At 39.2% G+C, this 27999-nt stretch overlaps 2 protein-coding genes across 13 annotated transcripts in view; both read left to right on the top strand.

Moving 5' to 3' along the window:
• The window catches only part of LOC118207295 (serine/threonine-protein kinase WNK2-like), a 43539-nt gene extending 40888 nt beyond the window's left edge, over nucleotides 1–2651 (top strand). For all 10 annotated transcript variants that reach the window (XM_035380721.1, XM_035380726.1, XM_035380727.1 and 7 more), the window contains one exon: nucleotides 6–2651. In XM_035380721.1, coding sequence (XP_035236612.1) covers nucleotides 6–350 — 345 coding nt within the window. In that variant the 3' untranslated portion in view covers nucleotides 351–2651. The remainder of the gene's footprint in view (nucleotides 1–5) is intronic.
• Nucleotides 2652–3317: 666 nt separating this feature from the next.
• LOC118207296 (inter-alpha-trypsin inhibitor heavy chain H4-like) lies at nucleotides 3318–27487 on the top strand. 3 transcript variants are annotated; one of them, XM_035380733.1, is made up of 25 exons: nucleotides 3318–3469; nucleotides 4839–5002; nucleotides 6856–6960; nucleotides 7442–7604; nucleotides 7861–7971; nucleotides 8167–8292; nucleotides 8473–8589; nucleotides 8904–9072; nucleotides 9509–9631; nucleotides 9969–10150; nucleotides 10538–10717; nucleotides 10992–11131; nucleotides 12678–12877; nucleotides 12982–13029; nucleotides 14274–14306; nucleotides 16137–16169; nucleotides 16778–16801; nucleotides 17887–17922; nucleotides 18296–18346; nucleotides 18521–18574; nucleotides 20495–20614; nucleotides 24315–24486; nucleotides 25607–25755; nucleotides 26369–26453; nucleotides 27039–27487. In XM_035380733.1, the coding sequence occupies exons 1-25, from the start codon at nucleotides 3386–3388 to the stop codon at nucleotides 27148–27150; spliced, it is 2781 nt and encodes a 926-aa protein (XP_035236624.1). In that variant the 5' UTR covers nucleotides 3318–3385; the 3' UTR covers nucleotides 27151–27487. The 3 variants fall into 3 exon arrangements, with proteins under 3 accessions (XP_035236624.1, XP_035236626.1, XP_035236627.1); XM_035380735.1 differs by lacking the exon at nucleotides 16137–16169; XM_035380736.1 differs by lacking the exon at nucleotides 14274–14306.
• Nucleotides 27488–27999: the final 512 nt, after the last annotated feature.

Consider the following 27999-nt stretch of genomic DNA (forward strand, 5'->3'; position numbering starts at 1 on the left):
CCCAGGTGAAGTATAACCGCCCGTTGGGTGCAGTGACGTACCAGCTCCCCCTCTCGTGTCCGATGACGGCAGCCCTGGCACCCGCCATGCCCCCGCCCATGAGCAGTCACCCTATGGCGGGCCTGCAGCCTGGGTACATGGCGCCTGCTGGCCAGTTTGGAGGAGTGCTGCCCGCGCCCGTGTACGCCTCACAGTGGCCCGGGATGGCCGGGCCTGTGGGTCCTGTGGGCGTGCTGGGTGCTCCGGGCACAGTCGCGTTCCCCTCCATGGTCAATCCAGGCTTGCAGGTATTCCCTGTGCCCAGGCAAAGCCCTGTCAGCCCTCCAAGTCCAAATATGAGGACTACCTAGCTTCACTCTGCCCTGGTCTAGTGTTTCCAACACAAGGACTGCATATATTCATTCTGTCCAAGTCCCACGTTCCTAACATGCAGGCTACTGGGCTTCACCTACACGTTCAAAGCTTTATTTGCTTGTAAATAACTTGTGTGTGTAAATAAGGTGTGTGTATATAACCCTTGTGTGTGTATATAACCTGTGTGTGCGTGTACATATGACCCATGTGCTGCTGGGTTTGGTCGTGAACAAGCACACAGCCATACTGTACATTGTGTCTTGCAATCACTGTGAAACATTTTCACTAAGAGCCAGCTGTTGCTGTTTGTTTTAGGCCATCGTTTGTCTTTATCGAACTCCGAACACGTCATTACCAAGAAACACTCATTTGGAAAACACTAGCACTGGAAATACTCAGACATTTAGTAGAACTTGAATTTGTATTTAAGGTGAATTACCCTGCAAGAGTGTAGTGCCTTGAACAGTGCTTTTCGGGCTCTCCTGAGAAGAAGCGTGTAAACATTTGAAAGTTTTATTCCATATTGGTTCATGTTATTCTATTTTTAATGCATTCACATTTTTTGTGGTTTTCATTCAAATGTCCTTCTAAGCACTGCACTATAAATACTCTAGATGCTCTTATTTAAAAAATAAAATCATGTGTTTCAGCCATTTTTATCTTGCCACTCCTGTGGAAGAAAATTCTCTGTTCAGAACGACAGAGTCGCTTTCTGTTTTGGGAAATATCCAGAACTTCTGCTTTCACTTGCTCTCGTCGTCAGGGACATCGTGCTGGTCTGTACACTGGGGAATAGTCTGACTGTAGATGCGTGAGAGAATGTAGCAGTTTGTCGTCTGTGCTGTGCAAGATTTAAGTGCAATTTCAATGATCGACGAAGCTTTGTAGTGGCCTTGCAACAAGCCTTATTAAAAAAAAAAAAAAAAAAAAGAGCACCAGGATCTTGTTTTGCTTTTGTGTTGAGTTGAACATTTGAGGGGTCACAGGAAAGAAATGCATTTAAAGGTGTATGTTCATTCAGAGCAAAGTTCTGTTTAGGTGGATCTTATTGATCACTTTTGTATTCATTTTTGTTGGGATAACAGTGCAATGATCGGTTATTTAAGAATATAAGTTGCTGATATTTTGTCTTTGTAGCTACACGTAAGCTTACTTTCAATGCTGCTGGTCTGTCCTCTGAATGCGTCCAGAGCGACAGGCTAAAACCAAGTCACACTTTGCCTGGCTGTTACTGACAACACAAATACGCATGACTATACGCACAACATGTCTGGAGGAAGAGTTCTCAATGATATTTACTCACGGACAAAATGACTTTGTGGACCTTTATTAAAGAATGGGTTTGGGTTTTTGTAAGATTTTATGTGAAACAGTGTTATCACTTGGTTGAAACAGGTATGATATGTGTGTGTGTGTGTGTGGCAAACTGCAGAGCTGTTGCCGGAAATGCCACAACTTTCATTCCTTCTCACTGAACTCATGCTTTTGACAAAATGGTCACCAGATGAGTTCTGAATAGAATGCACTGACTTACCACAATCAAAATTCATCCTGTATCGCTTGGTTCACATTCCTTGCACTCAGACACTGTTTGGCCAGTGTAACTGACTTTGCTAAGTCTCCATGCCTCTTTGCAGTAGGGAGGCTCTTTGTTTTTGTCATTGTTTTGCACACCTATGTAATTTGATTGATTATAAAAATAAAAACTAAAGTATGGCACAAAGTTAACAATCGAGGCAATCGCCTGCGCCTGTGTTGACATGGTTTCTTCTTACCAGAAACAATCTGTTATTGACTGACGTGGTCAAAAGTTTGATAACCTCTCTGTCCAAATACCGGGGGAGGTTTGTCTTTCATTCCAGCAGTGACATTTTCTACCATGTGTGGAGAGGCATGTCCTGTTCTGCCAAGCTGTGAATTGTACAGATCTTCTATATCTACTGATGTTACATTTTGTCTTCTGACCCTAGCCTCTACTGTGTATTATTCCATCAATTCGGTTTGAATTAGTTTTTTTATATAATTTTTTTTTTTTTGTTGCAGAATCTTCTGCTGTGGCAAAGTACTTTTAGTAATAAGAGATTTCTGTTCTCTCATATCTTCTACTTTACATTCATGTTTGTATGCTTTATGAGCAAACATAAGCGGTTTTCAGAATCACTGATGCGTGCTCTGTAGCTGTGTGGGATTGCTTCTGCCTGTTATAGAGTCTTTTGCTTTTTCTGGCCCGGTCAGCAGCACTCAGTCACAAAGATTGTACATGTTTAAAGAAAGAAATAAACATATTTTGTGCTTGACAATGTCTCGCCTGTGATATTTGTGAAATTGACAACTTTCTCAGCCACACAAACACACACGACTGACTTCTTGGAAATGTGAGCATCAAAGTTCACAAACTGCATTGTTCAAATATTCAGTAAGGATACTCTTCAGCTGATATTCAAATGGAATTCTTGAGCTAGAATGACAAGTTAAACAAGTTTAGGCCCCTTAAAACTGCTGTGTTATTGTGTGCATTTGCAAATCGTCTGTGGATGTTGTGATACTTTACACTGCTACCTCTTATCATAGAGAAGGGCACGGAAATCTTGTCCGAAGTGGGGGGGCCAAACATGGGGGTAGAAACAAATGTGGAAACTGTCTTTTCACCACTGGACAATTGAATTGACAATTTTAACCAACAAGGTGTCAGCAGAAATCCTTTAAATCCTTTAAACATGTACTATTGGGAAAAGATATTTTGAGCAACAATGGATCATCAAACAAGATATCCAATGTCAACAGGATGCTTTGCATATTGTGGGCTTGCAATTCACTGGCTTGCTCAGCAATAATCTCTGCCTACTGGAAAATATCAGGAAAGACTAAAAGTCTATTGGAAAGGAAATAAACCAAGTCCTGTTTTTATTCCTCGTCAGTACATTTTTTATACATTGTGAATGATTGACAGACTGGTGTGTACTTAGTGTGTGACCTTTTCCTGTGCTATAAAAGATGCATCTTTTGTGGCCCTGGCCATAGCTTTGCTACCATGGGGCCAGTTGTTCAAGGAGTGCTGCTCTTCAGTCTTCTTTTGAGGTCTTCCTCCTCAAGACTAGTGAGGAGAGAGATCACGGTAAGGACATCACTGTGACTAAATTTGAATGTGAACACACCCTGTGGTGTTCCTTTATATGCACCTATGCACCTTGAGAGGCAGTGTGGATGCAGGAATATAGGCACTGTGTGACTGGTCCAGAATCTGCTTGCCTGTACCTGACCTGAACTCCAGCTATCGTCGTGTGAAGGTGAATGCTGACTCTGGATCAGTGGTCAGTGGGTAAAATGTGAACAGTGACAGATTGTACATGTCACAGGCTATATGTTGGAGTGAGCATTGGCAACACATTGTAGGGATCACCAGGTCACTGGGGAAATAGGGACAGAGTTGCTGCAAATTGGTATTCACATTCACAAAGGCACTGTCCTTAGTGTCTACTATGGTGTTACAATATAGAGATGAGAAAATGTTCTGGAAGCAAAATTATCTCCCAGGGGCTTCAGTGGTCCTGTAGGTACTCAGTTTTTCTGTAATTGACTTACTCTTCATAGGTTTCAGTGAGTATTTGTGTCAACATTTTAATGAAGACTAATGGACTGAATGATGACTAGTTGGAGTATGTTACAGGAATCTATGATAGTTGTATTTTGTAAAAATAGATAAATAACAATTTCTTTTTTCAAATGTAAATTCAGAAGTTGTTTTTTTATAAAAAAGAAAAACAAATGATATGTCACATAGAATAATCCTCTAATATTAAAAATAAATAGAAGATTAGACTAATTGAAATTAGATACAAATATGTTTCTATTCTAATGGCAACAAGTTGCAAAACCTATTTTCCTATAGTCCAAAGTTCCCTCGGATGTTTACTGCTATTTACTTCTGGTGTTTGTATGTTTATTTTGGGAGCAGGGGAAGCTGGTGGAGGTTGTGGTCAGGGTATTTCACAATGGAAATACTGAATTGGCAGGGTCAATGCACTGAATAAAACCCGGAACAGCTCTTTTTACTTAAGTCCATGTTCCAAATTTGGGGGTGTTCCAGGTTTTGCAGTTATCCAGCTCACTCCGTAATCCTGCTTAGTGAAACAGGTCCCTGGTCTCCCACAGTTCTTTATCGTCGGTGATTCTGTCCAATGATATTCTCCACTGTAGAATTATTTTTTAATGGTAACTATTACACTCAGTAGATGTTTAAGTCAAGCAATGATTTGTTCTTGTTTCTTTGTCTGCCCACACGTTCTACTATTGCCAAACATGCATAGCCACACACACTTTAGGGACACCTACAGATTCACTCTGTCTGGACAGAGGAAAAGCTGTCCTGCTGAGATGGTACGATGTGCAAGTGCTGTGCATCTTATGTTCAGCCAACAGATGGCAGTATAGTATGTTTTTGTAAGCAGTTCTTCTAATGCTCTTCAAAATTTTGTGTCATGAAGGATAATGACTTGGACATCTACAGCTTCCACATAAAGTCTGTGGTCAGTAGCCGCTATGCTGTGACTGTCATCACCAGCAGAGTTGCTAATCGAGCAAGTGAACCCAGAGAGGTGAACTTCCATGTGGAACTGCCAAAATATGCCTTCATCAGCAAATTCAACATGTGAGTTCTCTTTCATGGGTCTCCTCTTCTATGTCTCTTTTCAACCTTCGCTGTGTCCTCGCATTCACTACCCCCTCTCTCTTCCTTCCTGTAACCGCCTCTGTATCCTCTTGCTCTCTCTTCATCCTACCTCACCTTTCTCTGGCTTTCTTGTGCTTTCTAACATTCTCCTTTTGATCCTCCCTCCTATCATCCATTCCATCCTATTTACTTCCCATATTTCTCTGTTTACTCTCTCACACAGCCCCCTAGGTACGTGCCCTATCGAGCACTGACACAAATTAACTGAATGAAAACCTACATCTTGACTATATACCTTGTTGGTATATTAACAGTGCAAATGAATAGTTACCTGAAAAATTGTATAATCAAGCTCGCTAAGGAGCTCCAGTCATTCAGAGCTATCTTATGTAAGGCCATGGTGCAGTAGGGATACAAGTGAAACATTTTCCCTTTTCTCCCTCTGTCCTAATTTAAATGGGTATCTTTTCTCCCCCAAAAAACGTTGTAGCGCCAAATTGTGTTATTATTAACAAGCTGAAATTAAGGAGGCCAAAGACAACAATGAATGAGTGGGCATAATGATGGTCATCTACAAGTGGTCATTGGCATCATATATGGTCATCCCCAGCAGCCATACCACCCTGTACCCTTCTCATGTCAAAGCACTGAACTGGAACCTGGGAGGAAGACTATCTTGAAAAACAAAATTGCTGCAGAAATAAGTGTTTGTGGGCCAGCAGGGGGCACTCTTGCCCCTGGACCAAATAGAAAATCCAATGGCACCGTGATCAGGACATAGTGCTGTAGAAGGAGCTGTCCTTTGGATGAGACATGAAACCTTGGTTCTGACTCACTGTGGTCATTAAAGATCCCATGGCATGAAAGAATTAGGCTGTTAACCGCAGCTGGCCATTGGATGTCCCCCATTCTTTATTATCATTTCCACCAGGCGAGTGCCTGGAGGGGATTATGCGTTTGGTCCTGTGTGTGTGTGCGCGTGTGTGTTTGTGTATCTGTCTGCAGCTAATCTCGCATACTACTGGGCCGATCAGCCTAATACTTGTTGTGCATGCTGACAGCAGGCTAAGAACCTGAATTCTCAAATATTTAGCAAATCGGTCAACGACAAGTATTTTATTTGAATTAATTTCCATCATTGTCCATTGAAATACATTGAGTGCTAACCCCTCACTCCTCCTAACCGGCCAGTAGGGGCCGCAAGTGATCAACAACTGCTTCCATTTGGAATGAAAGACCAGCGATGTAAAATGTCAATTTCAACGTTAAAATGCCAACAAAAAAATGCGCCAAGTAACGGTGTACGTTAATGATGGAATCTTTGGCAATTATTTTGTTAGAATTTTATGTTGAAATTGATATTTTACATCGCTGGTCTTTTGGAATTGTTCCTGTCCAGATTGTTCCTGTCCAGATTTGCAGCGAAAGTGCCAGACTAACGTCAACGTTAACTCTGTCTAACACATTGTGGCTGATATGAATGAAATTAGCTAACATGTCACCACCTTTAGCATTGCTTCACTGAATCGGCATTTTTGGGATTTTCAGTGGCACATGGTAAAAACGTATAATATTGTATTTGTCTGGTTCTATTGATTGTGTAGTCTCTATTGTTGCATCAGCAAAGCTAACACCCCTGGCGGAGATCTGCACTCTACTGAGTGCACTCTACTAGTATATTTATGTTACACATAATAAGGCTCCCCAGTTGGTAATTAATAGTAAATATACTTTTTTTGTTGTATTATACATTCCATTCAATTAATATTATTCAAATACTATCATTTTAACATGAGGCCTCCAAACTCTTCTGTGCATTGTGTATGGTGCAGGACCATTGATGGGAAGTCGTACAGTGGAGTGGTGAAGAAGAAGGAAGAGGCACAGCAGCAGTACAGCCAAGCAGTCTCACGTGGTGAAAGTGCTGGCCTGGTCAGGTAATACGGCAGTATACGTTAGAAGGTGTGTCTGTACTGTCTTTCTGGTATCCCTGCAGAGGCCATTTGGTCCCTCCAGCTCTGTACATATGATTTGTATCCAAAATAAAATATCTGGCCTGGTGTTATCAATCCTTACACTCCTGCCAGGCCACTCAACTTCACACCCACTGACTGCCTTACTGTTCTTTCCCTAAAGAAGCTCTCCTCTTGATCACATGATGTGTGTCTCTTCTACTCTGGTCCCCCAGAGGTGGAATGAGCTCACAACTACAATCAGGGCTGCAGAGTCACTGCCATCTTGAACCACCGACTGAAAAACACCTATTTAATCAAGACCTTGGCTCCCCACATGCAGAGCTCTAAACAGTTCACAGGGGTTTACTACATGTACCCACTATGTACACTGTACACACTTGCGTGGCTTGCTCTGGAAAAGAGCTTCTGTTAACGGCTGAATGTAAATATAAGTGCATCTCAGTGCAGTCGGGCGAACGCTGGAGGAATTCAAGACTTCAGTGACAGTGGCTGCACACAGCAAAGTGACGTTTGAGCTGACCTATGAGGAGCTATTGAAACGACGGCTAGGGAAGTATGAACTGCGGATCAAGGCCCAACCAACACAGGTTGTCAAAGACTTCAAGGTGAGACTGTGAGGGTGATGGAGGGTGGGGAAGAGATGTGGACATGGGTGGGGACAGGACTAGGCAGGAAGAATGAAAGTGGCAGATAGATGGAGGTTAAGATTTATCATGTTTCATCTTAATTATCTGAGCGACCACATAGTGTACTCATTTGAAAGATTTTAAATTTGAAAAGATTAGCATCTTTACCTTGATTCTATGGTGAAGGCTCAGCTGCCACTGAGAGTCCCACTTGTCTTTGGCTCTTTTTATAAAGATTGATGTGCACATAATTGAACGCCAGGGAATCCGCTTCCTGGAAACCCAGGGGGGTTTGGCCTCCAATGATCTGGCAAGTGCTGTCAGCACCAATGTGACTGATAAAGAGGTATGGCCATGATGAAGGAGAGTAAAATAATCTTTCACGCGTAATTGTTTTTATGGTCCGGAAAAATAGTCTTATTTTCTCCATCTCCTTTGCACTGTCAACCAATCTCCTCTAATCTATCCAATCTCCACCTCCCCCCACCTCCCTTATTTCTTTCAATCCTACCTGCCCCCCCCCCCCCCCCCCCCCCCCCAGGCCCTGGTGCATTTCTCCCCATCTCATGAGCAGCAGCAGTGTCCTCACTGCAAGGACATGGGGCTGAGTGGAGAATTGATTGTTGTCTATGATGTGAACAGACCAAAGTCACAAGGAGAGCTGCAGGTACAGCTATATGTGCTCCCAGGCTCAAGCTGAGCTTCACATGATCTGCACTTTTCACCAGTGTTTTTTCAATACAGATATTTGCAGTACATGAACCTGAGCTCACTCTCGCCATGCTATTTCCCTGCCCTTCCATCTCACCATCTTGCACTTACCTGCTTGTCTGTTCTCTACTTACAGGTGGTGAATGGATATTTTGTGCATTACTTTGCTCCCTCTAGCCTCTCACGATTTCCCAAAAATGTTGTCTTCATTATTGACCAGAGTGGCTCTATGCGTGGGACAAAGATTCAGCAGGTAAGTTGCTCCACTCTGTTCGGAGTTTCAGTCTGTCCATCAAGCTGTGATCATAGTCCTCTGCATTGGAGTGTGGACATTTATTCTGTCCCCCAGTACATCTGATCTTGAGTAATTCATAAATCAATTTACAACACATTCTGTAACAAAAAATGGTCTTGTCTAACTTTTGAATAATACACTGCCCATTCTCTAAACTTCCAAATATTTTTTTGAAAAGGTTGTCTGGATTGCTTCATCTCACCTCTGTAAACTAGTCTTATATCTGTCAGGTTTTATGAATGTCAGTTCAATGGTTCCCTGTGAATTTTCAGACTCGAGAGGCAATGTTGAAGATTTTAGATGATCTCCACAAAGAAGATCATTTTGGCCTGATCACCTTTGATGGTGAAGTGACTTACTGGAAAGATAACTTAGTTCCTGTGAACTCCGATTACCTGGCATTGGCACGCATTTTTGTGGAGAACATCAAAAGTAGAGGAAGTAAGAAAGTTTGTGTGACACCTTACTTTAAATTGGGGTTTCTACATCATTTAAAAGCCTTTATATGTACTCATTTGACAACAGTGCCGTGGAAACTTTAGTCTGTGTCAGCACAGAAAGCAATCAGTCAAAAAAAAAAAATTATATATTACATATATTAGAACGTGCAATATTAAGAGTAAATTATTTTATGTAAAATATGCTTTTTGTTTGTGTGGAATATGATTGTACTTCTTGATGATTTCATAGTTATGTGAAATCCTTTGCCTTTTAAAATGATGTTTACCTGTAAACATTTTAGAATGCAAATTTTGAGTTTCAATTTATTTAGCCAGCTTGCTCCTACCTAGAGCAAGCAAGTAAAACAAGCTGAATAATCTACAACCAATTTAAAAGTCCATCCTGCCATCTAAAATCCTTTGCATTATCTGTGTAGGCACAGATATCAATGAAGCAGTTCTGAAGGGGGTGCAGATGTTGTCCATATTTGACGAGTCCCACCCTCAAGAAGAAAGTACTTCCATTCTCATCCTGCTTACTGATGGAGACCCCACCTCAGGTGCCAAATACACTGTCTACTGAAACACTGACCATCACACTGTATGGTAACATGCAGAAAGACTTACACACTGATATACTAGTTGCATATTCACATGCTGATGGACTGCGACACTGCTAACAGATATAAGGGTTTGGAGTTTGTGACTACATTCTACTCCTGTCTGAACATGGTAACGGCATCTGTGTCATTCACTGACTAGTCAAAGCACCTCTTTGCCTCTCACAGTGGGTTGTTGGTGACATTTACATTTAAGCTTGGAGGCGGGGTTTATGAGGATGCTTCCCACTCATACTACAACCTGTGACTCATGCTAATGGTGGCCTTGTTCACTTAGGAGTGACCAATCTGAATGAGATCCAGAACAATGTTAGGGAGGCCATCCGAAAGAGATATACACTGTACTGCCTGGGGTTCGGCTTTGACGTTGACTACAAATTCTTAGAGAAGATATCGCTTCAGAACAATGGCCTGGCCAGGAGGATCTATGAGGATTCGGATGCAGCCCTGCAGTTGCAGGTATTGTCACTTGTTGAGGTCTTGTTAAGTGATTAACCCCCTGATGGACACATTCCATTTGACTTAAATTACTATACTGTAGTGTGTCTTGTTTGTTTGTTTACCTTGATTAAATGGTTGGATAATTAGCTGTATGGTCCAAAGCCATTGACAGGTAATTCTCAAATTCCTAAATGAATCTCATGCAATAGGTGGCATGTCATGTTATTTAAAATAATTTGGAATAAGGTTTTTAAATAATCTCTGTTATCATAAATTGAATCATTACATTACAATCATCGTCACTGATGGTAACTAAATGTTTTGCACTTTGAGGCTACAACATTGCATCACTGGTTTAAATGGATATGTAGAGTGTGTGGGAAATGTGTGTACTTTAAATGGCAGGGTTTCTACGAGGAAGTGGCTACTCCTCTCCTGCTCGATGTCCAAATGCATTACACTGGTGTCTCCAATGTCACCTACACCAGCTTTGGCCAGTACTATGATGGCTCAGAGATTGTGGTTGCTGGTCAAATTAATCACAATGATCTGGAAACATTCACTGCTGAAGTCAAGGCTAAAACGGTAAGTCAGTGCTGATGAATCTCATGTGAACAATGGACACAATATGAACAACCATTTTGGGTCACTCCTGCACACCTTTCACTTTCACCCCACCACCCAAATGTTTTTAATGTTACTGCCAATTTAACTTAAACTTTATTTATGTTGCTATGAGATCTTTTCTATAATTTTACCAACATGTTATTTAAATGACTTGTTTCCAAATTAATTTTTGTTCATGTTCATAATGGGGGGTTTGAAGCTTAGAGTGTACCATAATTCTACTCTTCTACAGAAAGGAAATGACTCAGTATTCCATGAAGTATTTACCAAGAGTGAAAGAGATGCTTCCAAGGCTCTTGACCACTACATCTTTGAGACATACATCCAGAGACTGTGGGCATATCTTTCTGTACAGCAGCTACTGGAAAGACTGTGAGTTTCCATCTTAAAGCATGATTTGTTCCTGTAAGTGTGAGCGTGAACGTGTGTGTGTGTGTGTGTGTGTGTGAGAGAGAGAGAGAGTGACCCTTTTCTGCATCTATACAGTGAATAGACAGTGAGCTCCATAATGTTTGGGAAAATGGCTTCACAGGTGTTTCTGATTAGTCTGGTGAGTTCAATTGCTTCCTTGGTGCAGATAGTATCTTGTCTGGATTCTAGGCTTTTGATTGCCTTTGGAGTCTGTTACTGCCGTTTGTCAACACGAGGAAGCATCTTATTTGCTCAAGTTCAACAAAATCCATCCAAACTCATTGGACAGTGCTTCATCCTACAGAAAGACAATGATGCCAAGCATACTGCCAAAGCAACAAAGGAGTTTTTTTAAAGTCAAAAACTGGAAAATTCTTAACTGGACAAGTCATTCACCCAAACTGAATCCAAATGAACATGCGTTTCATACGCTGAAGAGAAAACATAAGGCAGCCAACCCTCAAAAAACAAGCAGAAGCTGAAGATGGCTGCAGTACAGGCCTGGCACAGCATCACCAGAGAAGATACTCAGCACCTGGTGATGTCTATGAGTCACAAACTCTGAGCTGTCATTGCATGCAAAGGATAGGTGACAAAGTACTAAACATGAATATTTTCATTTACATAACATTAATACACTATATGATCAAAAGTATCTGGACACCCCTTGATTTGGGGCTTTTTTTATGGTTGGGCTTCATACCTTAGTTCTAGTAAAGGCAAATTTTCTTGCTACAGCATAAAATCACATTCTAGATGATTCTGTGCTTCCCCTAAATTTTGGGGAAGGCCCTTTCCTGTCAGCATAGCAATGGCCCCGGGCACACAACGAGGTCCATATAGAAATGGTTTTGTCAAGAATGGTGTGGAAGAACTTGACTGGCCTGCACAGAGCCCTGACTTCAACCCCATAGAACCCCTTTGGGATGAATTGGAACGGCGACTGCAAGTCAGGCTTTAACGCTCAACATCAGTGCTCAAACTCACTAATGTTCTTATGGCTGAATGGAAATAAATGCCTGCAGCAATGCTCCAACATCTAGTATAAAGCCTTCCCAGAAGTATGGAGGTTCTTATAGCAGCAAAGGGTGGACCAACTCCATATCAATGCCCATAATTTTGGATGTGGTGTTGGATGTCTGGTGTCCACATACACTTGGCCATGTAGTGTATGTCCCAAATATTATTGTGCTCTGAAATAGGGGAGGCTATGTACAGTTTATGAAATGCTCTATTTTCTATATGGTGAAAACAAAATGTATGAAAATACCCTTTAAGAAATTTGAGAATGTACAATTTAACCATGTGTGAATTGTTTGATTACAAATCAAAAATTGTGGAGTACAGAGCCAAATCAAAAAAAAGTATTAGTCCCAAACATTATGGAGCTCACTGTGTTCCAGTCTCATAGAACTGTAGTATGTGAAAGGTAGTCTCTGTCCGTCCTTTCGTACTATGGTTTGTGCATCAGCACATTGTGTCTTTGTGTGTATTTTGCCGACTGCAGAGTGCTGCTCACAGAGGAACAGCAAACAGCTGTCAATGAGCAGATCCTGGCCCGCTCACTCGACTACAGCTTTGTGACCCCACTCACTAGTATGGTGGTCACAAAGCCCGAGGGTGAGGACCCTCATGTGGCCCACAAACCCAAGGAAGAGAAACCATTAGAGAGAGCATTTCTATCCTCGAAGACTGCAGGTAGACGCAGTAAGTCCTCCACTCATCGTCTCTACTTGAACCATTGCACCATTACCTCTGTGCAGGTACAGATAAATTATGAAGTGACTTTACTGCCTCTTTCCATCCCATAGAGTCCTCTCGCTTGAGATTCTCATCGCGGCCACTACCGACAGGGCCACGTGAGTGAAATTAGATATTTATTTATTTTGGAATTTCATAAAAGACTCTTATAAACCAGACTGAAAATGCCCATGTAGCCCCTCTGCTCACCTTGAATTATATATCCAACTGCCGTGTTATCAGTAATTGGACTGCATCAGTCCTATAGAACTATTGGGCAGGTCTGCACGTAAGGGGGAAATGGGAAATCTTTTAGGCCCTATGACTGGAAAGGCACCCAATAGAGGACACTGACAGTGCCAGCCCATTCCCCAATCGCACCCCTGTCTTTTCTTGATGTTCATATTAAGATCAATCAGAAATAGTAGTGGACAAAAACTTAATTTCACATTTGTTGTGATTCTTTTTGTTCCAGCTTTATAATTAAGTACACCGATTATTTTGATCAAGTCTACCTCGTTATTTAATCTAATGAAATTGACAGAAAAAGGCATTGTTTAATCTTTATTTTTTATCAGTTGAAGGACCCAAATCTTATAATGTTTTCTCAATATGTAGCATGAGATATCAAAAGTGGGTGGATTGCAAACAGTTTAGGCTGGTGTTCTGTGAGCACAGATATATTCAAATTGTTGCATCTGTATTTCCGCACACTATATTAAAATGAATCCCAGAATCTGGATGTGAAAGATATCCGAAGTGATAGTGGCACATTCAGCCTACATTAGGCAAGCAGTCAGTGTGGAAAATCAGCCATATGAGCTTTGCCAGTCAGCCATGGCTTGGTATAGTTTGGAAATGTTTTTCTTGGTTGTACATATAGAATTTCAGTCAGTAATTGAAAGTTTTTTTAATTTGAGCCAATCTGTTATTAGGCTGAAAAAACTGGCAATTGCGGCTGGTTACATGTGGTTGGATAGATGGGCCATGCCCTTTACAGCCAATTAGGGTGCATTTGGGACATAGCAAGAAGCCTGGCTAAGGCTGTGAACCATCGAACTAGACAGAATGCATAATATAGGGGTAAACACCAGTGTAATGCAGACAACAAATCAAATAGCTGTACTGATGTGGCTATGATTTGAAGAGAAGGGGGAATCATTTATTGCAGCAGTCATTCCCTTTCTCATAGACCTGTGCAGAGCAGCTAATCACTGAGCTATATCTTCAGACTTGTCCAGGCGAGGAGGCATAGCCAGGCATATAACATGGCCAAAGAATGTCCTTGATACTGGAATTTAACAAGCACATATAGGTGCAAATAAATGACTAAGAGACTGTTCTGTCTCTCTAAATCCACCAGGAGATTACGGTATGCCTCTGCTATTGCAATCGGGTGAGTACAGTTTACTTTGCCAGTATTGAAATGAGTGAATAATCTAATTCCTCCAGGATATTTACTTAATTGCACTAATTAGTTAAAGAGTTATCTGCAATGTATTTCTCTCTCCGTGATCTGGGCTTGAAATCACAGCGTATGCCTTCCTAACAAATCCAGTTTGTTTGTCCCTCATACATGTGCATGCTTATCACACAGTTCTTTCTAGACAGTGTTATACATAGCATTAGGTCCCATAAGAGTACATAAACAAGCTCAGCTGCTTGTGTCACTCCTAAAACTAAAGGGGAGACTTTACTCTCCTTATTGGCCTACTGTCAGAAACCCACAGCATTCAAAAACCTATTTATGCTCCTATTTGGACAAATTCAGTATGTCTGACAGCCACAGAAAGAAAATAAAATGTTAGCTAAATTTAATTAATGGAGAAATTAGGTGAAAAGTAAAAATAATATTGCCCGCATGAATACTGTTTATGAAATTCTGGCAGCATACTGAATGCTTTACTGCATATATAGTGCCATCCAAAATGATTTAATTAATTTTGTTTAACATTTTTTCCAAAAAGTGTTATAATTAATCCCATTATTTTCGTTTTTTTGTATATCCGTCAATCCACACGCATGGTAAGCATGTGTGGTTCTCAAAATCAAATACCAAGAAAAAAAAATCAGGGAGGAGCTGAGAGTTAGTTCAAGCAGAGCTTCAGTCTGAGCACGAACTTCAATGTGGATGCATTTGCATAGTCATAGGCTGATAATGTCATTTTTTGGAAATCTTTTAGGCCCTATGACTGGAAAGGTACCCAATAGAGGACACTGACAGTGCCAGCCCATTCCCCAATCGCACCCCTGTCTTTTCTTGATGTTCATATTAAGATCAATCAGAAATAGTAGTGGACAAAAACTTAATTTCACATTTGTTGTGATTCTTTTTGTTCCAGCTTTATAATTAAGTACACCGATTATTTTGATCAAGTCTCATTATTTAATCTAATGAAATTGACAGAAAAAGGCATTGTTTAATCTTTATTTTTTATCAGTTGAAGGACCCAAATCTTATAATGTTTTCTCAATATGTAGCATGAGATATCAAAAGTGGGTGGATTGCAAACAGTTTAGGCTGGTGTTCTGTGAGCACAGATATATTCAAATTGTTGCATCTGTATTTCTGCACACTATATTAAAATGAATCCCAGAATCTGGATGTGAAAGATATCCGAAGTGTTAGTGGCACATTCAGCCTACATTAGGCAAGCAGTCAGTGTGGAAAATCAGCCATATGAGCTTTGCCAGTCAGCGATGGCTTGGTATAGTTTGGAAATGTTTTCCTTGGTTGTACATATAGAATTTCAGTCAGTAATTGAAAAAATTTTAAATTTGAGCCAATCTGTTATTAGGCTGAAAAAACTGGCAATTGCGGCTGGTTACATGTGGTTGGATAGATGGGCCATGCCCTTTACAGCCAATTAGGGTGCATTTGGGACATAGCAAGAAGCCTGGCTAAGGCTGTGAACCATCGAACTAGACAGAATGCATAATATAGGGGTACACACCAGTGTAATGCAGACAACAAATCAAATAGCTGTACTGATGTAGCTATGATTTGAAGAGAAGGGGGAATCATTTATTGCAGCAGTCATTCCCTTTCTCATAGACCTGTGCAGAGCAGCTAATCACTGAGCTATATCTTCAGACTTGTCCAGGCGAGGAGGCATAGCCAGGCATATAACATGGCCAAAGAATGTCCTTGATACTGGAATTTAACAAGCACATATAGGTGCAAATAAATGACTAAGAGACTGTTCTGTCTCTCTAAATCCACCAGGAGATTACGATATGCCTCTGCTATTGCAATCGGGTGAGTACAGTTTACTTTGCCAGTATTGAAATGAGTGAATAATCTAATTCCTCCAGGATATTTACTTAATTGCACTAATTAGTTAAAGAGTTATCTGCAATGTATTTCTCTCTCCGTGATCTGGGCTTGAAATCACAGCGTATGCCTTCCTAACAAATCCAGTTTGTTTGTCCCTCATACATGTGCATGCTTATCACACAGTTCTTTCTAGACAGTGTTATACATAGCATTAGGTCCCATAAGAGTACATAAACAAGCTCAGCTGCTTGTGTCACTCCTAAAACTAAAGGGGAGACTTTACTCTCCTTATTGGCCTACTGTCAGAAACCCACAGCATTCAAAAACCTATTTATGCTCCTATTTGGACAAATTCAATATGTCTGACAGCCACAGAAAGAAAATAAAATGTTAGCTAAATTTAATTAATGGAGAAATTAGGTGAAAAGTAAAAATAATATTGCCCACATGAATACTGTTTATGAAATTCTGGCAGCATACTGAATGCTTTACTGCATATATAGTGCCATCCAAAATGATTTAATTAATTTTGTTTAACATTTTTTCCAAAAAGTGTTATAATTAATCCCATTATTTTCGTTTTTTTGTAGATCCGTCAATCCATGGTAATCATGGTAAGCATGTGTGGTTCTCAAAATCAAATACCAAGAAAAAAAAATCAGGGGGGAGCTGAGAGTTAGTTCAAGCAGAGCTTCAGTCTGAGCATGAACTTCAATGTGGATGCATTTGTACAGTCATAGACTGATAATGTCATTTTGTACATTGCTTTGGATAAAAGCATCTGCTAAATAAATGTAATGTAATGTAATAATGATAGCATTTCAGGCCTTTATAGCTATATTAGTTTTATTTGTAAAGTTGATAGTGCTCAGCATGTGCCATTGATTTAAAACAAGTTTATTACTTGTGCAGTATATTCAGACATTGCTTCTCTTGTGTTGGCCTCACAGAAGAGCCTACTATTTAATAATTCCAGTACACTCAGTTATTAGTGCAGGTGGTATTGTAGCCTATTTTGTTTCTGTGGCTTAACATCCCACATTGCAAGTATTTTGTTTTTGTTGAATTTGGCCAAATTATGTGTATGAAATGCTGTCTTTGCTTTTAAACAGACAAACATACTCTATGTATTGGCAGCACAATCTGATTTGAAGGTCTACACACTTTATGTTCTTGAAAATTATACCTCAAGGAAAATGTATGTCTCATTCCAGCAATATGACACCCACAAGGAACAACAATTTGTACACATATTGCTTGCATAAAGTTGTAGATTTATAAATCGCAACAATGGTGTGGATTTAAACATATGCACAGTTTACAATTTAGTCTATGCATATGAATGCAATTTTTCTTGCATAGATTTCATTAAAATATACTGTGATAGATAAGAGGAAAGGTTGAGTTGAGGACAGTTCCCATGGTGGCACGAATATTCATGCTTGGATTTTAAACATATATACAGATATACAGTACTATGCAAATATTAAAGCTGGATCAACATTTACCTTTAACATAAATGGATGGATTTAGGATCAATGAATTGTACTGAAATGATGACACCCCTTATAGAAACCATGTGCTTTTAAAAAATATTTGTACAAATGCAACATGGGAAAACATTTCTACCAGTTTTTGCTGGGGACCAGGGTGGCACAGATATTCAGGCCTGGATGTTGAACTTTTGTGACATGTTTAGGTAAATCGAGGAGCCATCCTGTTATGCAAGGAGCGGGTGAGTCAAACACTCTTTTTGCAATATTAAATTAACATGTATTAATTTACTCATATCCTTTCTCTTCAGTGCTGTGGTATAGAGATTGTGCAAAAGCTACAACTGAATCAGCATCTACCTTTAACATAAACACAATTGTGAATTATTTAATATGCATAAGAACTGTCGCTGGTTTCAGTTGAGGACAGTCCCCAGGGTGGCATGGATATTCATGCTTGGATTTTAAACTTTTAGGACATTTTTGGTACTAATAAGATTCAGAGTAACCGCAATAAGATAAAGCGTCTTTGATTATTCAGTAAATATATTATTTTAATGTAATGAATGTTTTGTTCTATTTAATTGTTTAACTTACCTTCATTGCTTTATTCAGATCTACGCATTGCAAGAGTCCTTGCAGCTGAACCAGTCCAGACCTCAGGCTGTGAGTCAAACACTTTTTTGCAATATTTAAGTAAAATGTATTAAATGATCATAACAGAATGGCATTTAAAGAGAAAAAGAGAGGGTTGGTGCCCAGGGAGGTCATGGAGAAGGCTGCAGATTTGAATGTTTTGTTATATTTAATTGTTTAACTTACCTTCATTGCTTTATTCAGATCGACGCATTGCAGAAAGTGTCACTGCAGCTGAACCAGTCCAGACCTCAGTCTGTGAGTCAAACATTTTTTTGCAATATTTAAGTAAAATGTATTAAATGATCATAACAGAATGGCATTTAAAGAGAAAAAGAGAGGGTTGGTGCCCAGGGAGGTCATGGAGAAGGCTGCAGATTTGAAGATCAGAGACACTAGATTGTGTTTAAAACCATCTACATGTTGTGTCCTTTTGGGGAGACCTGGCTTAGGAATTTGAAATGATGTTTTAATATTTTTAAAGAAATTTATTTAACTCATCAACGTGTTTGTTTTTAATGTCAAATGTGCTCAGATTTGTTGGCTGTATTGACATTGCCTCATCTTCTGGATTACCCAAGTGATTCATGGAAAAGGAACTCCCACCTGGTCACAGGCATTTATAATAAGCATGCATCGGATTGGTCCGTATGATAGGATATTTGCTTTGTAAAAGCTTATCTGGGCATTAAGAAACTAGCAAAAGCGGCATTATTCATCAAATTTGGACATTACCACAACTCACTTCATGGTAATGTTATGTTTAATGTTTATGCCCAGTCTTTTTTCAAGAATAAAGCCCAGTGTTTCATATTCTGAAGATGTGTCTGGTTCCACGTTACCATTGAAAATGTGTTTTCTTGATTAACATTAGTTTGCCCAGAAAAAACCCGCGTGCACACAATATAGGGCGCTTTCATTTACCGTTTCGATTATTCCGCACCTGTGTTACAATGATGCGACTAGGTGGCATGAATGTAACATTGGCTTACCTGTACTTTGGTTTTAGTTGTATCCGACTCGATTACATTATGAATGTCATTGAAACAGCCAATGATTACTTTCATGTCAGAGCAGTTTGTAGTAAAATTTTATAGTGCTAGGCTAAATATTTTCTGAGTAAATGAGTAAAATCCTTTTTTTGCTGACTCTCCCTTACATATATCCTGCAGGAGCAACTTCGTTTAGCGCAGTAGTCTCTGTGAAACATAATATGTCAAGGTTGAAGTCAGTGATAAACCCGGACAGCACCATAGCTTTGTCATTCACCAATCTCGTGCTGAAAAGAGCTACAGTATATTAGCTGCTGGCGAACGTAGGTGCATTAGATGTAGGTGCATAGCCGAAGTCTTTACTGAGAAGGGAAAACAAGTCAACGCCTCTGTTATTTTCTTGAGTTATTGGTTTGACTTGGCTCTGCTTTAAGCAGGTCAATATCATGTAGAATTTGCATTGGTGCTTTATGAACAATCATGACTGATAATTATTTAAGCTGGTACTGAAAAGATTTGAAAACATTCAAATATTTTTTATATTATTTTTAGAGGGAATTATAAATGTCAATTTTATGTTCCATCTATATACTTTAGGGAGAAAATAGCCTGAAAACATTATTATGAACAGCAGTATTATGATTGTTTGGGTTCACATTTCATGCCTTTTCCTAATTTGGAATTCCGAATCATGCTCACACTGCAAGGCTCATTGTAACCTCTGTTGCCAATTCAGGAGAGTGCAGACATGGCTACACTAGAGCCAGGTGTGCTTCGTTTTGTGGGATTTCCAGTCATAATTAAGACTAGCGTGGTCCAAATTTGATACTAGTCCGTATTCGATGCAGTGGGACCCCAGTGGGACACTAGTGTCTTAGCAGGTTGAAGCACCCAGCTACTTGGACTAATTTTTAACAACCAAATAATTTAGCGTCATTCATTTGTTTCACTGTGTTTTGTAGATGTCTACATTTTATGTCTTTCGGGTAAATCCAGTGCATTTTAAAATGAATTTATCTATCAGTAAAACCATTTTTGGTGTTAACAAACAAGCTGACCGTGTATTCACTTTCAGTTTTTCCAGTTTACACTTTGCAATGTGATTTTTAAAAATATGTCCATTATGTGCTTATCCTCTATGCATGCTAATGATGATAATCTTCAAGTCATTTCTCCCCTGCCACAGTGTTAAAAGTCCTTCTGCCTGCCCAGGACCAGAATACTTCAATCTGTTTTAAAATTGAGGTACACAAAGATGTGCTTCCCAAGGATCCAGTCTTTAAATTACTGCACGACCCGGCCACAGGTGAGCTGTTTAGCCTGTGTATATTGGGCAGGATCATTCTGCTTTTTAAAAATGTTTTACCTTCATTTACACCATAATTTGGAATTTCCAGTCATATACAGTCACGTTCATGCCACAAGCTCCATAGCCAAAGCAAAAAGAGTGTAGACAACCATGCATTTTGCTCCAAACATTCTCCACGTGAAACTGCCAGGTGCTGAGGAAGAGAGTCACTGCTGAGGGTGTGTCAATCGAGAAGCAGACTGTAATTTCAGTGCAGCTCGTTGCAATTTTCCGGTACGCCTAGTCTGCGATTTGCGCCCTCTCCTCCTGCCTGCTCAGACCATGTCTACGGCACAAATCGCAGCCCAGCATACGACGGATTGCTATTTTCAAGGCTTTCCCATGCAATTTTGCACATGTTCATAACATATTGAAAAGCCAATCAATGGTTTTTGTGGATCATGTGCTGCCTAATTTCACTTTGGTTTAAATCCCACAAGCAGGGAAAATGCATAGTAGTTTGCTTGTATTATTCATTGTCTTTTTTATTATTTTAATGCTTGTATTTATTCCTGTTTATAATTGTTTATGGCTGTTCTTATACTGTGGTCTCTGGGGTACTGTATTTAATTTTTTTTCTTGAATCCATCTGTAATAAGAATGGAAATAAATGCAACTTGAACAATATTTACATTTGAATTAAGTGACTGTTGTTAAAATTATAGCTACGGTGCTGGCACAAATTATGGATAGACTGCACTTATAAAAAGAGTTTGATGATTAATGCAATATTTTGCTCCTTTTTTTGCATAATAAATGTAATATCAACATAAGACAAAAATTGAGAACTAAACTGCACAGTGTTTTCATAATGTGTGCCAGTACTGTATATGCAAGCTACATTAATTAACTGCATTAATTATCTCCTCTCAAGCTAATTTAACATCATCTGGATCTGTTTAATATCAAAGAGACAAAATAAAGTTTAAATATGTGGGCCATGCTATGCGCAGAGACAAAATAATAACCAAGGAGAAAGTCACTGGCAATGTATGCAATCGGCAACATCCAGTTTTTTCCCTTCTAAAGGAATCGCTTTGATCAGTTTAAGTAAAGCCATTGATATTAATTAATGATAGAACTGTGCATTATCATTTTTTCCTTTCATTTGAGCAACAGTTAATTCTGAGTCATTTTACTTCTGTGAAAGGGATCACTGCCATTGTTATGGTCTTCGCTGGTTTTATTTTGTTTATCTTGTAAACTTCAAGATACTTTTGTCCTTATTAATTATAGCATAGCACATTTTAAGCTATTTAGCTACAAGTTTAAAGTGAAATAAATTAAAACAGGTCATAATAAACGTTGTTTCATTATTGTTTTAAGCAGTGTTTTATTATAAATTCTGGCAAAAGAAAATTTGAACAAATTCAAAACAAATTTATCTTATTTATGAGCTGGACGATTCTCACTCATGGTCAGGAAAATACTAGCATTCACTAGCCACACCCACTGTGCCCAACCGCCATGCCAATGACTATGCCCAATTACCGAGTGACATTGATTCCGGGAAAACAGAGCCCTCAATGTCACGTTTTGATTAGGTTAATCACATACATTAAGTTCACATTGATAGGCACAGTAATGCTTCATAATTAAGTTTGCTGCTGTGTCTCGGACCATTATGAGTTATCAGTCTCTCTGTCTGGGGCCATGTATGTCACCTACCTCTTTTCTTTTTGTAATCTTAGGGTGAATGTGATGCATTCCTTACAATGTATTTTTCACAATGTGTAATTTAAAAAATCAGTCTTGTTATCGCCTTTTTAGAGCAAGTCCAAAATTATGAACATGATCCACCATCAAATATCCACAGTGTCAATTGGCCTCATTAACAAAACTTTAAAAAAAATGATTCCTACTTTTGTTCTTAAAAATGTTCCTATGAAAAAACAATGTGGGATTTATGACACGTGCAGACCTTTGTTTTTATGCATATCCCCATTGTATGAGATGATGAATGCTGACTGCTTGTAAATTTTATGCACAATCATGCTCATTGTGATTACAATGAAAATGATGAATTCTGGAATGTTCCTGGAAACACACAGTATGCGATCAAATGTGATCATACGCATGTTTTGTGAATGAGGCCCATTGAGTGTGTTTGTTTTGATTTTTGTTTAGGAGCAATATTCTGTCTTTTGCCATTCTAGGTAAACCTAGACAATTGTTTTTTCAGAAGATGAATGATGTATCGCATTCATCATGAAATCATCCCTCGAAATTTCTACTGGTTTTGATTGGAACAAGCATAGCAATCTAGGTAAAATGGTAATAATTCCATTGCCAAGGTCAAGGGGGAGGGAGCTCAAGCTACCAAGATCATCATTCATCTTCTGATTAATGTGGGTATAATAACAAAATATTGGGAAGTTGAGATTTGTCCTTTGACAGTTCTACCTCTAGATATTTCATATGCAAGGAGTGCCACTTAAAATTTAATCCATTTTCAAGTTGCTGAGAGGGATTACAGTTAGATACCAAGGCCTGAATTTTCTGAATGTTAAGGACATAACCTGAAAATGTCCCATGTATTGCGATATCAACATAGGTTTGCTAGATGCTGGATTTTTCAGAGGGACCAGGACATAATCAGTATATAGACATATCTTGTGTTCTGCACCTCTTATTGTAATTGCCTTTGAGAGCAGATTCCTGTCCAATTGCCTGAGCCAATGGTTCAATAAATGGACTGAAGAGCCCAGGGCTAGCTGGGCTACCCTGCCTACAACCTCATTTCAGCTGCTTCTTTTCATATCACAGCCCACAGGGTTTGCTTGGGTTAGCTTGGGTAAATCTGCTTGCTAAAGCCTGCAGCTTTAGCAAGCAGATTGACCAGCAGGGGTCACCAGAGAATGATGAGACAGATCCCAGCCCACTGAACCATCTGTAATCCTGTGGGATGCTACTGCCAATTATGCATCACCCTGCAGGCTTGATCTCTGGCTGTGAGGCTCATCCATGGCCTACAGCCTACCTCAACAGGATGAGCCACCCCACAGGCCCATGATCAGCCTGCTTACTTCAAATATGGCTTCACTCTGTCATTTTGTCCTGTGAATTTTCCCTTGAGTTTATTTGGGGTTTATAGGGACGGAGTGTGGCACAGTGGGTAAGGAACTGCGCTCGTAACCGAAAGGTCGCAGGTTCGAATCCCGGGTAAGGACACTGCCGTTGTACCCTTGAGCAAGGTACTTAACCTGCGTTGCTTCAGTATATATCCAGCTGTATAAATGGATACAATGTAAAGTGCTATGTAAAAAGTTGTGTAAGTCGCTCTGGATAAGAGCGTCTGCTAAATGCCTATAATGTAATGTAATGTAATGTAATTGCCTATGACTTGTTTTCACCACCTAGAAACCCTTAATTGTCATCATAAACTGTGTCCTTGTCATTTCTCAGCCCGATGTTTTACTATCCATGATGGATTTGTTACCTTAATTTTTGTCTCATTAATAATTCATGAAGATTCTCCTGTAGTTGCTGAGGATTTTTCCTACTATGCTGGAGTAGGTAGTCAGACCAGCTGATTAGTTGAAAAAAGTAGAGCATCTCTAATATTGAGATTATGAGCTTCAACTGACAGGGGATCGTTAACAAGTTGGGTGTGCATAATAGTGACCACTTAAATCCAAGATCTCTGTTCATTTGATAGGTATTTCCATCAATGGTGAGATGTTAAAAAGGGGGCACTTCCGCAAGATTGGGGTGAACTACAAAGATGAGTGCCACATCAAAGCAAACACTACAGGGATCATGGTGACCAAAGAAGGGAAAGAAAATTTCATCTTCTGGACTGACACAGCCACAAGTCATCACTGTGATGGGTATCTCTTACCTTCCTTACATTCATACACATTGGATAGACAGGGGTGAACACTACAGCAACATGGAGCAGTGGTTTGGGGACTAATGTGGATCAACAGTTGAGGCCATAGTATTTCAATTTTCAGCACAATAATTTACTTAAATCTAAAACTAATTTGGAATCAAGTTTGCGCTGCCTCATTTAGCCTGCATCACAGTGGTACTATATCTGAAGTGGGAGATACTTTCTCAACAAATGTATCTAAACCAATAGTATATTGGTTAAACCCACAAAGAATTATTGCCTTGCTTGAATGTCCAGACAAGTCAAGCAGAAATAGGCACATTCATTCATTATGACATAAGAATCCACATACCAGCCCTTAAAGCACAGATCATTTGACAATCAAGTAGGTGCAAATCTATTACTTTCTAATTAATTCAATGATTTACAGCAAGCAAAAATAATCCTTAAGCAACCTGATAATTGTTCTTTCAGCAGATTCTATAGATTAAATTAACAAACCTCAGAATATAATGAAATGAAAAGATTTATACCTAAATAGCAGATTGTCACAGATATGGAGCTGGGAAAGTAATTGTTTTTTCTTCTTGATGGATTGTCAGGCATTTGTCCAGTGCAGAGGCTAATGAGCATATTTGTGCAGTCTTTATATGCAAGTATTTCACTGTAGAAAATAATTTATTACATGTGTTTTATACACATATACATCCACATAAAACCAGCATTAATTTGTTGTACTCTTTCATTAACTGGGGTAATATGCACACAAGTCTCAGCTTCTTCCACCAGCACTAGCTATCGAACAAAAGCACAACATTTTGGGAGCTAATTCTCTAAAACACAGTTGTATGCATAACATGACACATTATTATTTCCTGATGTTCTGGGGTCAGCAGCATTTAAACAGTATTATTCATTGTGACACCTAATAAACTAGCTTGTAACTAGCTTCCCTATTGGCTAGCATTACAATGCTTAACACACAACTAAATTAGGTATTATGTTACAAAGTATTGCAATGTGTTAGCAATGTACAATAATTCACTGGTGTGGATGAAATGAGTCATCTATTGCCAGAAGTATTCCAACATAAAATCAATTTCTCTACTTTGCAGAGTAACAATTTCCCTGCAGAATGAAGTTCTAAATGTTGCTGTGGGAGATATTAGTGTTAACATCCTACTGCACAAGAATGGCAGAAACAGGTTTTTGTGGCCAGACGTTAGACGGCAAGCACCTATCCCCGGAGCCAAAGGACTACTGGGTAACTAGTGTCCGCGCACTGCCAAGTTCAGTGGAACTCAATCTGAAATGGACACAAACATACTCATCTCCTTCACATTCTTTCACGTACACACACCTTCCATTGCTCTCTCAAATGCAACTCAGATTGATTTGCTCTCTTGTGCACATCCAACTATTCAGTATATTTTATGGTATTTATGTTTTGTAACGGAAATGTCTTAGAATTCCTAGGGAGAGGGAGGGATTGTGAAACATATTCCACATAGTGTTGCCAGATCAGGAGATACCCAATGGGGGAGAGAGGTTTTTATAAAAACATACATCATTGAGTAGCATTGCTTTGGAATACAGCTTCTTTAATTTGTGATTGTAAGTATCAGTAAGATTGCCAATATTCTTTCTTGTAACTTGGCGTAATTTTGATATCAATGCTTTTAATGGCAGGGCTAGATATTGCCAGTTTGAATTAATGACTTATAGACAGTACTTTGTAATTGTGAGTAACTTGGAATTTTTTTATGTTGAAAACGTGTTTTCATCAGATAATGTGTTTACAATGAAAGTACCCTTTAAGGAATGCCAAAAGAATCATGTCACATTTAGATAAGTGTTTTTGGGATTTTGTGTTACAGGCCAGTCTCCTGTGTCATATGTCCTTAAGGAGGCATCACCATTGGTGAGACTGGAAATGCTGGGTAAAGAAGTACAGGGAACAAGGTACAGTTATGTAAACTTTCATGGTGATAAACCCATCTTACAGAATTTTAATAGTATGTAGTGTTTATCCTTTGAGCTTTACAAGTTTTCTGGCCATGTTTGTTTTTTCATTAATTCTAATTTATGCCTCATAATTTCATGTTACTGTTGTCATGCTGTTAAATCTTTTATTACCAATGTAGGTGCAGCATATGGTACTCGAAAAATCAATATACATACAGTATATAGCAGTGAGAGATATGCGAGTTGAGCAGCTTCCGTGGTGATTTTAAATGTTTTACTTTTTTGGATGGACGTTGTGCCTTGTGATTAGTCACACACATGTATTTTTATACATTTCTGCCAGAGGAACATTGTACAAACTTGGTGCTCTTTTATCACACAGCTCATATATAAGAAAGTGAAAGAACTAGATTACACTAGATAATTAAATATTTGCCCAAATTTGTTTGTATAATTGAAAAATCAAAAACCATACTAGATCGGCTGAAGCAGCCCTTATTTGTGTAAATGTGTGCCAGTTTTTTTTTCTTGCTTATGCTGTGAACCTGTTTGATTCCTTTATGTATTTATGTTTTGTTTCAGAGACATAACGGTGGACTACCGCACTCATGTGAAACCAACAGTGGACTGCTGGCTAGTGCCTTTCAGTGCGGTCGTGCCAGAGCCCCTGTCTGAAATCCTTGGTTCGCTGTAGGAAGTCATGCAATGTTGGACAGCTGCGCAGCTACCACAATTAATTCTGGCTATATGTGTTACAGAATTCTGAGACAATAAATGCAAATGAGTCAAATGTAAACATTATCTTTTGTCCTGGGTTTTCATTATTTGTATAACCTAAATGGATTTCCAAGTTATTAAAATCCTAAATATCCAAACAAAGCTAATAAACAAATACTCTGGCATTGTGTGAGGGGATATAACTGTTTTATCTGACTGAATGCATAGTCTGAATGTCAGGCCAGTGGTGCATCAATACAAGCCATTAGTTTTAACCAACACATTATTGTGAATTTGTAATAAATGAAAAACATGTGAAAGCATTGCTGACCCTCAAGTTTATAATTTTTTCTCTCTCCGAGAAACATACCCCTCATTGGCCCATATGTTCAGCAGGAGGTGCTCAGGAGTGAAGAAGAAAACAGGAACATTTCAATTTACTGAGCAAATAATAGCTACTGTAGGAAAATATGACAGATTCCTAGTTGTCACGGAACGATAACAGTTTCAATAAAACCTAAATGGATCTGGCTGATTATGTTCATGTAATAAATCATGATTCATTATATCAGTAGCGATATTTGGTTGAAACACTGAAGCATTGTGTGAGCTGAAACAAAGCAAAACTACTAACAATAAGTGCAACATAGTATTTGCAATTGTTATCATTGCTACCTCTATTTCCTCTACGACGCAGACCGTTCGGATCAAAGTTTAAATTGAGTCGGTGTAAAGTCTCCTCTCTGCACAAGAGGACACAGCGAACACAAAATCTACCTCCCTTCGTATTCAAATTTGTGGCGCAATTCCGCAAACCACCCGTCAC

This window comes from Anguilla anguilla, chromosome 11 (assembly GCF_013347855.1).
Source record: "Anguilla anguilla isolate fAngAng1 chromosome 11, fAngAng1.pri, whole genome shotgun sequence".
In the NCBI taxonomy this organism is placed as follows: domain Eukaryota; kingdom Metazoa; phylum Chordata; class Actinopteri; order Anguilliformes; family Anguillidae; genus Anguilla; species Anguilla anguilla.